Source organism: Engystomops pustulosus, chromosome 1, assembly GCF_040894005.1.
Source record: "Engystomops pustulosus chromosome 1, aEngPut4.maternal, whole genome shotgun sequence".
In the NCBI taxonomy this organism is placed as follows: Eukaryota; Metazoa; Chordata; class Amphibia; order Anura; family Leptodactylidae; genus Engystomops; species Engystomops pustulosus.
The window spans coordinates 290442602-290456343 of NC_092411.1; the positions used below are offsets into that span (position 1 = coordinate 290442602).

The 13742-nt window shown below is 43.3% G+C and overlaps 1 protein-coding gene across 1 annotated transcript in view; it reads right to left on the reverse strand.

The window, feature by feature from the left end:
* Window positions 1–921: 921 nt before the first annotated feature.
* The window catches only part of LOC140113590 (vomeronasal type-2 receptor 26-like), a 103187-nt gene continuing 90366 nt past the window's right edge, over window positions 922–13742 (reverse strand). The window contains exons 4-5 of the mRNA XM_072132649.1: window positions 8922–9045; window positions 922–2236 (exon numbers count right to left, since the gene is read on the reverse strand). Coding sequence (XP_071988750.1) covers window positions 1329–2236; window positions 8922–9045 — 1032 coding nt within the window. The 3' untranslated portion in view covers window positions 922–1328. The remainder of the gene's footprint in view (window positions 2237–8921; window positions 9046–13742) is intronic.

The window sequence follows — 13742 nt, forward strand, 5'->3', positions numbered from 1 at the left end:
CTCTGCCACATCTTCAGCACAGCGTCTACTGTGCAGCAGCAGGGACGCTGGCGGCGTGAAGTCATCACGTCCAGCGTCCTGTACAGCAATAGGCGGTGTGCGGCAGAAATACATCGGCGACGCTGATGCACCTATGTTCTGTGACTGCCCACTTGCGGTGTCAGCCGCGCCGGCAGTGTGAATAAAGCACTTCTCGCGCTTCTCTCAATTACATCGGCAACAAGCATGCCGATGTAATTGAGTATGCTTGAATTGGCAGTGTGTGCTGTGGGCCCCTCTGAGACCTCTGGGGCCCTGGCACGTGCCCGGGTAAGCCGTGTGCTGGCTCATGTTTTTTTTGCACTTTGCTGCTCATACCCTTGGTGCTGAGATTGTTGCTCACTCCAAGAACTGGTGGCTCTCCAAGAAACTATTCTGTGCTGTGCTTGGCCCTGGGCACGGTATGTGGTGGCAGGCCATGTCGAGGATATAGATGAATATTATAAGACACAGCGCACTAGTAGTAAAATATCTTTTGTACAGCAAAATCCCTTAATGGGGGTCACCTGCTAGTGTAGGGTGTTAGGCAGGTTGTCTCTTATGTTGAGAGGAAGTAATTGAGCAGCAGCACCTTATGGTGTATAACAATATAAATACATACTTTCAACAGAGACCACTGATGCGCATGCGCATATAGAAACCCTCTGGCAGCCACACTGCGCAAGCGTCAATCAACATTCCGGCATTTAAACTTTGAGCCCCAGACAGATCAGATGCCTTTCTCTAGCACTGCTGCCAGACATCCATTTCACACAAGCCACACGGGAGTCTCATCTTAATAGTGAAGCTTCTTGCATAGCTTCTCCATTACGTTTCTTCAAAATAGACAGTTTTTTTTTAAATTAAATTTTATTAATTTTTTAATGTCTGCCATTTACCCATTTTCCATAAAAGTGATTTTAAAAATCTACAGCTCCCCACATGGAATTAACGAAAACAGCAGCTCCCCCTGCAAAAACTATCTACCACAGCTCTGAATAAGTTATGTCAGAAAAGGGCGATACAAAAATCTATTTTTTTTTACAGTTTTAAGAGATCATACTTTCAGTTCCACAACATTTGGATTTTTCCCAGCCCCAGTGTACTACATGGAAGAGTAAATGGTGTCTTAGAAAGTGTGTGCATTGTGTCCATCAAAAAATAATCCTTCATACACGGCATCTATGTAGACTGAAACATGAAAATGTCATGGATTCTATGGCTTTTAGGATTATTTTACAGAAACTGTGTTTGTCTTCCTGGGGTTTAAAATCATTAAATTATCCTATTTCAATATTTTCATCAACTATTTACAACTTTGTTTTCTCCAGAATGACGTTTCTTGAGTTTTGTTCAGGTTTTAAAAGCAAAATGTAAAGTTTAGGGAAAAATATACAACCCAGAACTCCAGCACATGAGGTCAGGATGGCGAATACCTCCACAGCCACCATGTATTTCCCTCTGGTGCTCAGATAAGCCGGGATCATGGCGATCCAGACACTGCAGAACAGCAGCATGCTGAAGGTGATGTACTTGGCCTCATTAAAACTGTCCGGTAATGTCCTCACCATGAAAGCCAGAACAAAGCTCACAGAGGCCAGGAGCCCCATATAACCCAACATGGAGTAGAAGCAGATATCTGACCCCTCATTACACTGAATGATGATCTTCCCAGGATACGTGTGATGGTTATACTCTACATAAGGAGGAGACACCAACAGCCAAATAACACAAATAAGAACTTGTACAGAAGAACACACCAAGACCACAGAATTAGAGACTTTAAATGAGACAAACTTCTTCCAGGAACTTCCAGGTTTGGTGGCTTTGAAGGCAATGCAGACTGTGATAGTCTTGGCCAAAACAGAAGAGACACCAATGGTGAAGAAAATCCCAAATGATACTTGTCTCAGTAAGCAGGTGATGTCCACTGGACGACCAAGGAAGAAGAAGACACAGAGGAAGCTCAGCAAGATGGAGGCCAGGAGGATGAAGCTCACAGTCCGGTTATTGGCTTTAACAATTGGAGTGTCCCAGTAATAAATGTAACTTATTAATATTAACAATGTTATAACAGAAAAAGTTAAAGTAAGTGCTAAAAAGATGAAAACCAAATTGTCCGTCTCATAGGATAGAAACTCGTAGGTTTTAGGAATGCACCTCACTTTCATCTCGTCAGGCCACTCATCTTCAGGACATGGATGGCAGGTGTCACTGTCTGCAAGTCATTAAAAAAAATAAACACATGAATATCAATATATAGAATACGGTGACTTCTATGTGACCTTAGCCTACATGAAATATGAACATATTACTCAAATTATTTTATTGGGACATGTTATGCCTTGCCATAGTTCAGCCTTGCTTTTGTACATTAGTGAAGATTGTCTGTCCTGGATTAGTACCTGGTTAAGTGGTATAGAATGGACTGGTGATCTCCCCATCCCCAGTTCAGATGACCCCCCCCCCCTTCCACATGCTATTTTGGGCATGTAGAGGCAGACGGTGGGTGGGCAGAGGTGTGCATGTCTGGTCTTAATAGCTCCAACCTGGTGGATATAGTGCCTGGATCTTCTAAGATATTGGTGGAAAATTTAAGACTTTTGCAGTCTTAGCTCTGCTATATTTTCTTGATTCACACACTGTGACAAAGTCGCACCTTTGGAAAGACCTGGTGGTACCACAATGCTGTAAGTCCAACCGCCTTTGCGGCAGGCTCTGGTGAAAACTGGGTACCACTTAGACTCCGGTCCGTGGTTGTCCATTGGGTCCACTACCCCTTAAGCCTCACCATGCAAGGTCTGGCCATGGACCCCAGCAATATTCCACTGTCTAAACTGGTTGAACTTACCACCATTGTAGTCCAGCAGTCCCAACAGATTGCTGCACAGGGAGAACAGCTTGGTCAAGTCACTGCCATGTTGCAGCAACTGATGGCTACTCAGCAACAGCATCTAGCTCCTGTGGCTCCTCCTGCTACTTCAGTTAGTCTGCCTGCCACCGAGACTCTCCATGCCGTCAAAGTATGATGGTGATCCCAAGTTTTGAAGGGGCTTTATCAACCAGTGCTCCCTGCACATTGAACTTATGCCATCTCAATTTGTCACTGAATGGTCTAAAATGGCATTCATCATCAGCCTCTTCTCCGGGAAGGCCCTGGCTTGGGCTACTCCCCTCTCAGACAGGGTTAGTCCAGTCACGGCAACTCTCAGAGCGTTCCTCACAGAATTCCAGTCCGTTTTTGAGGAACCTGCATGGACTTCTTCAGATGAGACTGCATTGTTGAATCTGCTTCAAGGGGACATATCTGTTGGTGACTATGCGGTTCAGTTCCGTTTCCTGGCCTCTGAACTTAACTGAAACAATGCAGCCTTGAATGCGACCTTTAAAAGGGGACTTTCGGGACAAGTTAAAGACGCGCTGTCTGCATGTGACCTGCCGACTACGCTGACAGAACTCATTTAGCAGGCCACGTGGATTGATATCCAGTTTAAGAAGTTACGCCTCGAACAATTGCAAGCCCTGGTTCAGCTTTCAACGTATCTTCTGAAGGGAGCTCACCATGACATATGCGTATATTCAGATCATGAGAATCTCCAATTTCTCCAGACTGCTCAACACCTCAACCCTAGGCAAGCCCACTGGTCTCTCTTATTTTCACAGGTCCTTGCTGTTCCAGTGGATCTCCAGCAGGTTCCTCCTGGCAAGACTTATGTCTGACCTGCACTTGGAAAGAGGATATTGACTTGGAACATTGCTCTCGTGTGGCCCTCATTTCACGTTTCTATTGGTGGCCTGACTTGTTCAAAGGTGTTTGGGATTTTGTGGGTTTCGGCACTTCCTGTGCTCATAATAAGCCATCTGGCCCTAAACCAGCTGGTCATTACCGATACCCAGCCTCCCGTGGTCGCACGTGGCATTAGACTTCAGAAAGGGACTTTTCACCTTCCTCTAGTAATATTGTCATCTGGGTGGTAACTGGCTGGTTTTCCAAAATGTCCCATTTTGTTCCTCTTTCAGGTCTACCATTTGCTCCTCGCCTTGACACTCTATTTTTCCATCACATCTTCCGGCTTCATGGACTTCCTCAGCACATCATTTCTGATCAGGGGTTTCAGTTTGTTTCTAAATTCTGGCGATCCTTGTGTAACCAGCTTCGAGTAAAATTGGACTTTTCTTCCGCCTATCACCCACAGTTGAATGGTCAAGTAGAAAGAGTGAACCAGACTTTGGGCTGCTTTCTCCGCCATTTTGTTTCTGCCCATCAGGACAACTGGTCCATTATGCTGCCGTGGGTGGAATTTTCCTATAACTCTCTGGATTCTTCATCTGCCTGCTCTGCTCCTTTCTACATAAACTATGGTCTTCACCCACGCCCTCCTCTTCCTCTACCTGTGTCCTCAGATGTTCCTGAAGTTGAAGAGGTGCTACAGGATCTGACTTGCCTTTCCCTGCTACAGGCTTCTGCTAGAACAAGCTCCAGGTGGATATGAAAGGCAGGCCTCCTCCTACTTTCTCTCCGGATGACAAAGTCTGGTTATCCTCCAGTTGTTGTTACTGTCAGGGGTGCTCCCGCGACCATTATCGTGCCACTTTTTGTTATAAGAGTGGATAAACGCTCATTTAGATTTCACAGTTCTTCTGCATTTTACACACGTTATCTCTGGGGAACTACCTGACAGCCCAAGTAACAGTGCACCAGGAAGGCTAGGGGAGGGTAACAAAGGTTTTGTTGTCATAGTTTATTAGTTATGTGTATCTCAATATGAATAAACTTGAATGCACATTAATCTATGTGAAATGCATAGGGCACTTTGAGCTGCTTGAGGTGCACTTTGGGTTCCTCCATCAGGAGCCTTTGGACAACCCCCAATCTGGGTTATACAGAAGTTCTTTTTTATTGTCTTAGGTCATAACATTTTCAAATGCAGTGAGGTTAACAGCGTTTTATTTGTTTTTAATTTATTTACTTTATCCCAGCTGGATGTAACGGTATGTCATAAGGTGCGGGGAAGGTAAAGTAACGCCATGGTGATCACCGGGAGTATGTGACAGCCGAGCTCCTGCCGTAACAGCTGGAATCACAATAGTTGCAATCAGTGATGTTTAACCCTAAGGATGCTGCAGTCCTGTTCCCAGGGCTTCCATAGACATGATTGTCACCCTTCGTGTCTGCCATGGAGGGTGTTGAACATTTCTATGGCAGCCCTGGGGTGCTTCATCAGTCTACCTTCAGTTGATATCTGTTAGATACTTTCAGCACAAACTAACATTATGGGGCAGATTTACTTACCTGGTCCATTCGCGATCCAGCGGCGCGTTCTCTGCACTGGATTAGGGTCTGGCCGGGATTTAATAAGATAGTTCCTCCGCTGTCCACCAGGTGGCACTGCTGCGCTGAAAAGCATCTGAACGCGCTGGAGTTCACCGGCTCGGGCTGAGTGAAGGTAAGCGCGTCCCGAGCGACACATTTTCCGTTCTTAAATGCGGCGGTTTTTCAGAATCCGTCGGGTTTTCGTTCAGCCACAACCCCCCCCCCCCATTTCCGTCGCGCGCATGCCGGCGCCGATGCGCCACAATCCGATCGCGTGCGCCAAAATCCCGGGGCAATTCAGGTACAATCGGCGCAAATCGGAAATATTCGGGTAACACGTCGGGAAAACGTGAATTGGGCCCTTAGTAAATGACCCCCTATGTCTGTCAGCCTATGCAGAATGTGATATATTGCCGTACATTAGTATTGCTGTATATTACACTGAACAAGTGATCAAATGATCACTTATTCATCTCCCATAATGAAACAAAATAAAACAATTAAAAAAACTAGTGTATTAATAAAAGTGCAATAACACAAATTAATAAAAGACCCCTAATGCTCCAATCCTATGTAAGAATCACATACAACCTAAAATGTGAAAATCAATACAAAAACACTAAATATTGGTGATCACTACGTCTGTAAAAACTGTAAAAATATATAGTTAAAAATTCTGAAAAATTATGATATTTTTACACCCAATCTCATAAAAACTGGATAAAAAATGATCTAAAAGTACCATTTACAGCTTGTCCCACACAAAAAAGCCCTAAAACAGCTTTGTAAGCAAGAAAAATGGCATGCCTATTAATACTTAGTCTATCCCTGCTCTTTCCCTGTATTACACATCTGTGGACTGTGCCCTACTCATCTCCCCAAAACAATGCTATCTAGGAGTGAGTGCGCCTGCGCTCGAGCGCTATTTATTATATCATCCTGATTGACATTACATCTGTCCAATCAGATGACTTTTAAGAAATGACAAATAGGTAATTCTGTCACATTTTCCTAATCTAATTAGAAAGAAGATGTTCCGATTTTGTTTCAGAGGTAATTGTTTTTACTTAATTTTAAAGGATGTGTATAAAAAGAAGAGGATGAAAGTAACTCAACACTAAATCAGCATAGAAAAGGTAAGTATCATCATATTGTAACACTGCCATAAGATATATACTAAAATCAAAGGGGCCGGCCACTCTTTAACATAAATTGCCCATGTGCCTTTACTGCATTAGTATTATTCCCTGAATGTTTACCAATTGATTCTTCATTTCTGATGCTTCTTTTAGTGCTGTGTGCAGACTCTTTGTGCACTTTACATATACATGTAAACAAAGATAATAGGACTCATCCTGATACCCCCTCCCCCTCGCCCGTCTTCCAGTGTCTGTCAGACTGGAGGCTGCCATTAGGATGGACTAAAGGACTGGGAAACTGGAAGTTGTGTATGTATGTAGAGGGCAGCATGGGAGAACAGGGAAAGACTATAGCTCTCACAGGAGGCAACGACACAGGTACATAGTCATGCAGAGACATCTCTAATGGAAGAGGATTATTGAAAACTGGCCAACCCATTTAATTATTTATATTTTATCAAATCGATAAGATGGAGAACCATGTGGTGTCCGTTCAATCGTCACTGTTCATTATGTAATAAGAAGGGATGTGGTACAATGTTTAAAGACCTACATGAAATAGGGATGGAAGGAAAAAGGGATAACCTATGTCCATTCTGAAGATCCATTTTCTATTAGTCTGCAAGAGAATTTTGTCCAAGTGCCCTCTGATAGATCTTGTATTCTTCCCATGTGGGCGATGTTCTTGTGTTTAGCTACCAATGTCGGCTGGAGCGTCATTTCTTTCTTCTTGCATCCTCTTCCTCTTTTCTATATTTTTTTTATATTTTTGAGGTGCTCCCAAGTTCTTGCTATAAGTTCTACATATATTCTGATGAGCAGGTGATGTGTTCTCTGATCTTTCTTCACATTCCTCTCCCATCTTCAAATTTATTTTTCTTTTCCAAGAATATGCTGTAATATTCCCCTCGGGTAAAATCCTGGATATTTAGTATTATCTTTTTGGCTGAATTGAAATGACTCTTACTAATGAGGCTACAATTGCGGTCCCTTTCCGGAACCCGCACGATGACTTGTCACTCAGATCTTCTTTTAGATCTTGGTCTGATTTTAAGATCTCCCAAGGTCTGACGAGAATATTCTTCATTTCCGTCCAGTGTGCATGACAGGTGGTGATCATCTCACCTTATCATTTTCTTTCCGTGCTTTAGTACTTATGATGTTTGCAGAGCACATTGTACGCAGATATTATAAGTCTGTTACTGTAGTGTTTCACTTTTTGTAGTGTCTTTTTTAAATTTGATGGAAAGTATTAAAATTAAGTCATAATATTCACCTTTGAAACAAATTGAACATCGAGTCATCTTTTATCTAATAAAGATTGCTCCAATGTGACACAATTTTATTAATGTAGACAAACCTGGAGACCATCTATGGGGATCGTGGGAACTCCAAGTATATAGTGGATGTAGAGGAGACAAAACAAAACAAAAAGCGTTTGACGAAGGCTCGGATTCTGAGGCGAAACGCGTCACAATAAAAATTCTTCTTAATATATTGGTCCAACGAATTCCTTACGTTTGAGCGCCAGGAAACATCCGATACCTCCACCACCATTTCTGGGCCCTTTTACTACAATTTTGTTAGATATTTGTAATTTCTTAAAACTCATCTGATTGGACAGATGTAATGTCAATCCGGATGATATAATAAATAGCACTGGAGCGCAGGCGCACTCACCCCTAGATGAAGCTGAGCCTTGTCTCGGTGAGATGGCCGCAGGGTTTGTCTGTAGGGCACAGTCCATGGATGTGTAATACAGGGAGAGTGCAGGTACAGACTATTATTATCACACCGGTGTTGGTAGTGCTGGCGGCTAAGCTGCCGGCACACAGATAAGCTTGTTGCTTGCCGAGATACAAATGCGCAGGTGTACAAAACGAATAAATGTGTGAAGGAAATGAACATCTTAGGATTTCCACACATACTCAGCTTGTGAACAATACATGTATCTGTACCATGCACAGGGACTACAGTGTCCATAAAATATCACAATCTATCATGATAAACCAGGGACATTACTCATCCGTGACTGTGGTATCTTCTTATATTTGTTATCCATGGCCTCCTTCCTTCCTAAAATAAGGATTTAAAATTATTACAAAGAGCCTGAGGGTGCTGATTCCTCCTCACTAAGGCAGCAGGGGTGGAGGATTAGACAAGTGCTGAAGAGTGGGGGGCGGGGGTGTGAGACAGTGTAACAGTTTGTAAAACCAGATCACAGAGGGGCTAGGGTAGCCCCTCAGGCACATTAGCATGATTTTAAACAGTTGGTTTAAGATGGAAGGTGGCCATGAATAACAAATATAAGAAGATTACCACAGACCCGGTGCCTGGATCTATGAGTATCATGCTGGACTTAGATAGTAGATTTCTTTTAAGGGTAAAATAGTTTTAGCCTAAAATAATGGTTGAATGCTGATTTCACTGACAGAAAGTTTTCTAAATACCTGGTTTAGGAGATATTTCCCCCTCTGAACATGGGTCACAGTTATAGCAGCAGATATGATTTCCTCCGATAGAAGCCTTCCTGGATCCTGGAGAACATGGATCATTACACCGAGACCACGGCATCTTTTGTGATAGAAAAACAAACCATTGACACTGTCAAAAGCTTTAACCCAATCTGCAGGGCTTTTATAATGAGGAGGAAAGGATTAAGGTGCAGAGATGTGTCCGTGGTGCTGCTGCTACTGGTGGTGGCAGTGGTGGAAGTGATGCACCAGGGAGGGGACTTGTTCCGTCACTGTCTTCTCCAAGTTACTCTGGTGCAAGTGAGCATCAGGGGGTGCAGAGAGTACTAGTGGGCCCCACTAGGCAACACAAAATTAAGGCATCAGTCATATTCATGTCCGACAGTGCATAAACTTCCAGGGACCATCTTCCCGACACTCATCCTAATTTGGAAGTGCAGAGCCCTTCACCTCAACCTCTTTCAAAGTATCAAAGTTATTTCAGCAACAAGTCAAGAGGCAGTCATTCAAGCTGTACAATGAATCTCCAAGCAGGGATTCTGTAATCCATCCAGCTGTCCCTGTTCCAGTCGTAGACAGCTGAGCCCTCTCTATAGCTGGTAAGTGTTTACTGCATATCACAGCAAACACTTAACCAGCACATTGTAATGAATGAGGAGGAAAATCCCCATATACTGCCATGCTGTAGTATGGCAATAAATGGCAGGATCAATCAGATAACCTAGGGTTAAATTACCCCAGGGGGTCTAAAAAATAGTAAAAAGAATAAAAAAACAGTTTTCAAATAATTATATTAAAAAAACCTAATAATTCGCCAAGAAGTCATATAAATAAACAGTAAAAATCATAAACAAGTTAGGTATCGCTGCATCCCAAAATGCCTGATTTATCAAAATATAATAACGGTTTTTAACTGTGTTTTACCTCGTAATGGAAAATAGGACCCAAAGCCGAAAATGGCACTTTGAAAAATATTAAAAATTTCATAAAAAGTGATCAAAAGGCTGTGCATTCCTAAAAATGAAAGCCTTGAAAACTTTATCAAAAGTCGCAAAAAATGACACAGAGTAAAGATAACTTGGCCCTCCTTATAGGTCAAACATTGAGGAGAATTTATTTAATCCAGAATAAACAGTATAGCAATCCAACAAAAATTATTATTTTGCAACGTTTCGGTCTTATAAAATCAGACCTTCGTCAGGCACGGATTGCAAGGCATAAGTAGAAAAGGAGATGTGATGCGGTGCTATGATCGTGGAAAGGAGGAAAAGCGGGTGCTCTTGCTGGAGAGATGAGCACTGCAAAAAAATGACACCACCCACAGCTCCGTACACCGAAGTATGAAAAAGTTATTAGTGCCAGAAAATGGCAAAATATATATTTTTGTGTGCACAGGCTTTTAATTTTTGTAAATGTATGAAAATATTATAAAACCTATACAAAGTTGTTATCCCGGTAATTGCACCAACCCAATGGATGAGGTAAAATTTGGGGAGCACAACAAAAGCCGTAAAATGGAAGCCCGCAAGAATACGGGGCAAATGCGTTTTCTCAGCAATTTCCCTTCATTTGGAATTTTTTTCCCACTTCCCAAGATACACAAAAGGGGGACACCCCTAAAAGGAAGACCGATTGTGTCGGAGGTTAATTCTATCTGCCACAATATCGACATTTATATTGATAAAGTGCTAGGTCCTTTTGTCTTCGCATTACCTTCATTTTTGAGAGATACCACCGACCTCCTGAGTCACTTGGAGGGTTTGACAGTTGAAGAAGGTACAATACTGGGGAGTACAGGCAGTCCCCGGGTTACGTACAAGATAGGGTCTGGAGGTTTGTTCTTAAGTTGAATTTGTATGTAAGTCGAAACTGTATATTTTATAATTGTAGATCCAGACAACAAAAATTTTTGCCCCAGTAGCATTTGGAGTTTAAACATTTTTTGCTGTAATGGGACCAAGGATTATCAATAAAGCTTCATTACAGACACTTTACAGCTGATCATTGCAGCCTGGGACTATAGTAAAGCATTCAGAAAGCTTCACCAGAGGTCAGAGGGGTCTGTCTGTAACTATGGGTTGTCTGTAAGTTGGGTGTCCTTAAGTAGGGGACCGCCTGTATTGATGTGGCGGCCCTTTACTCCTCCATTCCCCATGATAAGGGTCTGGAGGCAGTCAAATTTTTTCTATCCACTAGAGGCACGCAATATCGGGCACACAATAAGTTTGTCCAGGATCTTTTGCGTTTCACTTTGACCAGAAACATTTTTTGTTTGGATCTACCTCCAGCTCAGGGGTACGGCAATGGGGAGCCCTTGTGCTCCCTCATACGCCAATTTGCTCCTGGGCTGGTGGGAGACCACATGTGTCTTTGGAGAAAATCCGTCGCAGGGTATCGAGAATGTAGAGTTATTTTTACGTTACATTGATTATATATTTGTGTTGTGGAGGGGTGGACCTGATGAATTTTTAAAATTTGTTGAATCATTGAATCATAATCACGTAGGACTTCGGTTTACATCAGAGATGCATAATAGGGATCTCCCTTTTCTTGATGTATGAATCAAAGTCAGAGAACGGTTCCCTCCAGTCATCAATTTAGTGAAAACCTACGGCAACTATTTCATTGCTTAAATGGGATAGTCATCACCCTTTTACGCTGCAGAAATGTATCCCCAAGGGTCAGTACCTGAGTGTACGCTGCAATTGCAGTTCTGAGAAGGATTTCCGACTGCAAGCTGCAGATCTGAGACGCAGATTTTTAGGCATATCACTATAGTGTCAGGAAGAAACGGGCTGACTTGTTGAGATCCACTCAAAGAGAAAATACAAGACAATATATTAAGGGTTAAAGCCACTTTTCAAGCCTGGAAAATCAGATCTTGTTGCAGTGAGCTCTGCAGAGTTTTGTGGCACATTACCTTTAAAAAAGCATCAGAAAAGCGGGTGTGTGAGCTTGGTGGCGAGTGTGCATTGATCCGAAGTGTGTGCAGAGTCCTAAGTGTGACTTAGGTTTAAGGGACTAAAGTTTGAGGGGCTTAAGGAGGTAACTGCGGTATTTTGTGTTACTTTGACTGTAAATTCTTCTTTCTGTGCATATTTCTATTGTAATCCCCATTAGAACAATGGACTCCATAAGTGGCATTGCTACACGGTGTACATCCTGTGCCATGTATGCTTTCCTTCAACACAGCCGTGTGTGAAAATTGCTCATCTGGAAGCCCAGATTCTGGATCTAAATGAGCAAGTTTCAAGGCTGCGGGCAATTGACAATATGGAGCGAAGTTTGCTGCTCCTGGAGCACAAACTCTCTGGGGAAGATGGGTGTGGGGAGGGAATTATGGAGGTGCAGAGTGAGGGGGCAGATGGGTGTGGGGAGAGAAGTATGGAGGTGCAGAGTGAGGGGGCAGCTAGTTGGGTAACATGTAGAAGGCGGGTAGAGGGAAGAGTTGTAGAGAGTCTAGTCCTGATCTGGTGCACCCCAATAAGTTTGCCAGGCTGACGGATGAGGGGGATATCAGCTCTGGGGTGGCAATGCTGCAGCAAGACGTGGCCGCTAGCAACCAGGGGAATGTTTGCTCCAGTAAGAAGGTTAATGGGAGCACAGGCAAGGTTAGACAGCTGCTGGTAGTGGGAGATTCGATTATTAGGGGAACACACAGGGCAATCTGTCACAAAGACCGTGCATACCGAACAGTGTGTTGTTTGCCGGGTGCTCGAGTTCAGCATGTTGCGGATCGGGTTGACAGATTACTGGGAGGGGCTGCTGAGGAACCAGTGTTCATGGTCCACATTGGCACTAATGACAAAGTAAGAGGTTGGTTCTCCGAAATACTGCCTGTACCACGTGCCACACCAGAAAGGCAGCGGGAGATCAAGGAGGTAAATAAGGGCTCAAAAGTTGGTGTAGGAAGGAGGGTTTTGGGTTCATGGAGAACTGGGCTGACTTTTCTGTCGGCTACAGGCTCTACAGTAGGGATGGGCTGCACCTCAATGGGGAGGGTGCAGCTGTTTTGGGGTTAAAAATGGCTAGAAGGTTGGAGGAGTGTTTAAACTAGAGACCTGGGGGGAGGGCAACTACACTTGTGCAGGGCAAATAGACAGTGTAGATAGAGAGCTGGGAAGAGTCATAGTCCATGGGGGAGGAAGGGGGGATGGAATGAGATTTGGGAATAAGAACAAAAGGAATACGGACAGGGAAAACCATATAAAGTGTATGTACACAAATGCCAGAAGCCTCACAAACAAAATGGAGGAACTGGAACTCTTCATGTTGGAGCGAAAATATGATATAGTGGGTATCAGCGAGACATGGCTGGACAGTAGCTATGACTGGGCTGTTACTATAGATGGTTATAGTCTTTTTAGAAAGGATTGTATAAATAAAAAAGGGGGAGGGGTTTGTTTATATGTGAATTCTTGCCTCAAGCCTGTCTTGTGAGATGACATCAGTAACGCAAATGCAAATGTGGACTCCCTATGGGTGGAGATAAGGGGAGGGGAAAAGAATAATAAAATATTACTAGGGGTTTGTTATAAGGCTCCAAATATAATGGAGGCAACAGAGGAAATGCTGATAAGTGAAATGGATGCGGCTTCAAAGCAAGGTGAAGTACTTATCATGGGAGACTTCAATTACCCAGATATCGACTGGGGGGCAGAAACCTGCAGGTCCTTCAAAGGTAGCAGGTTCTTGTCAACAACAAAAGACAATTACCTGTCGCAAATAGTCCTGGAGCCAACAAGAGGGGGGGCACTGCTGGACCTTATCCTTACAAACAGACCTGATAGGGTATCA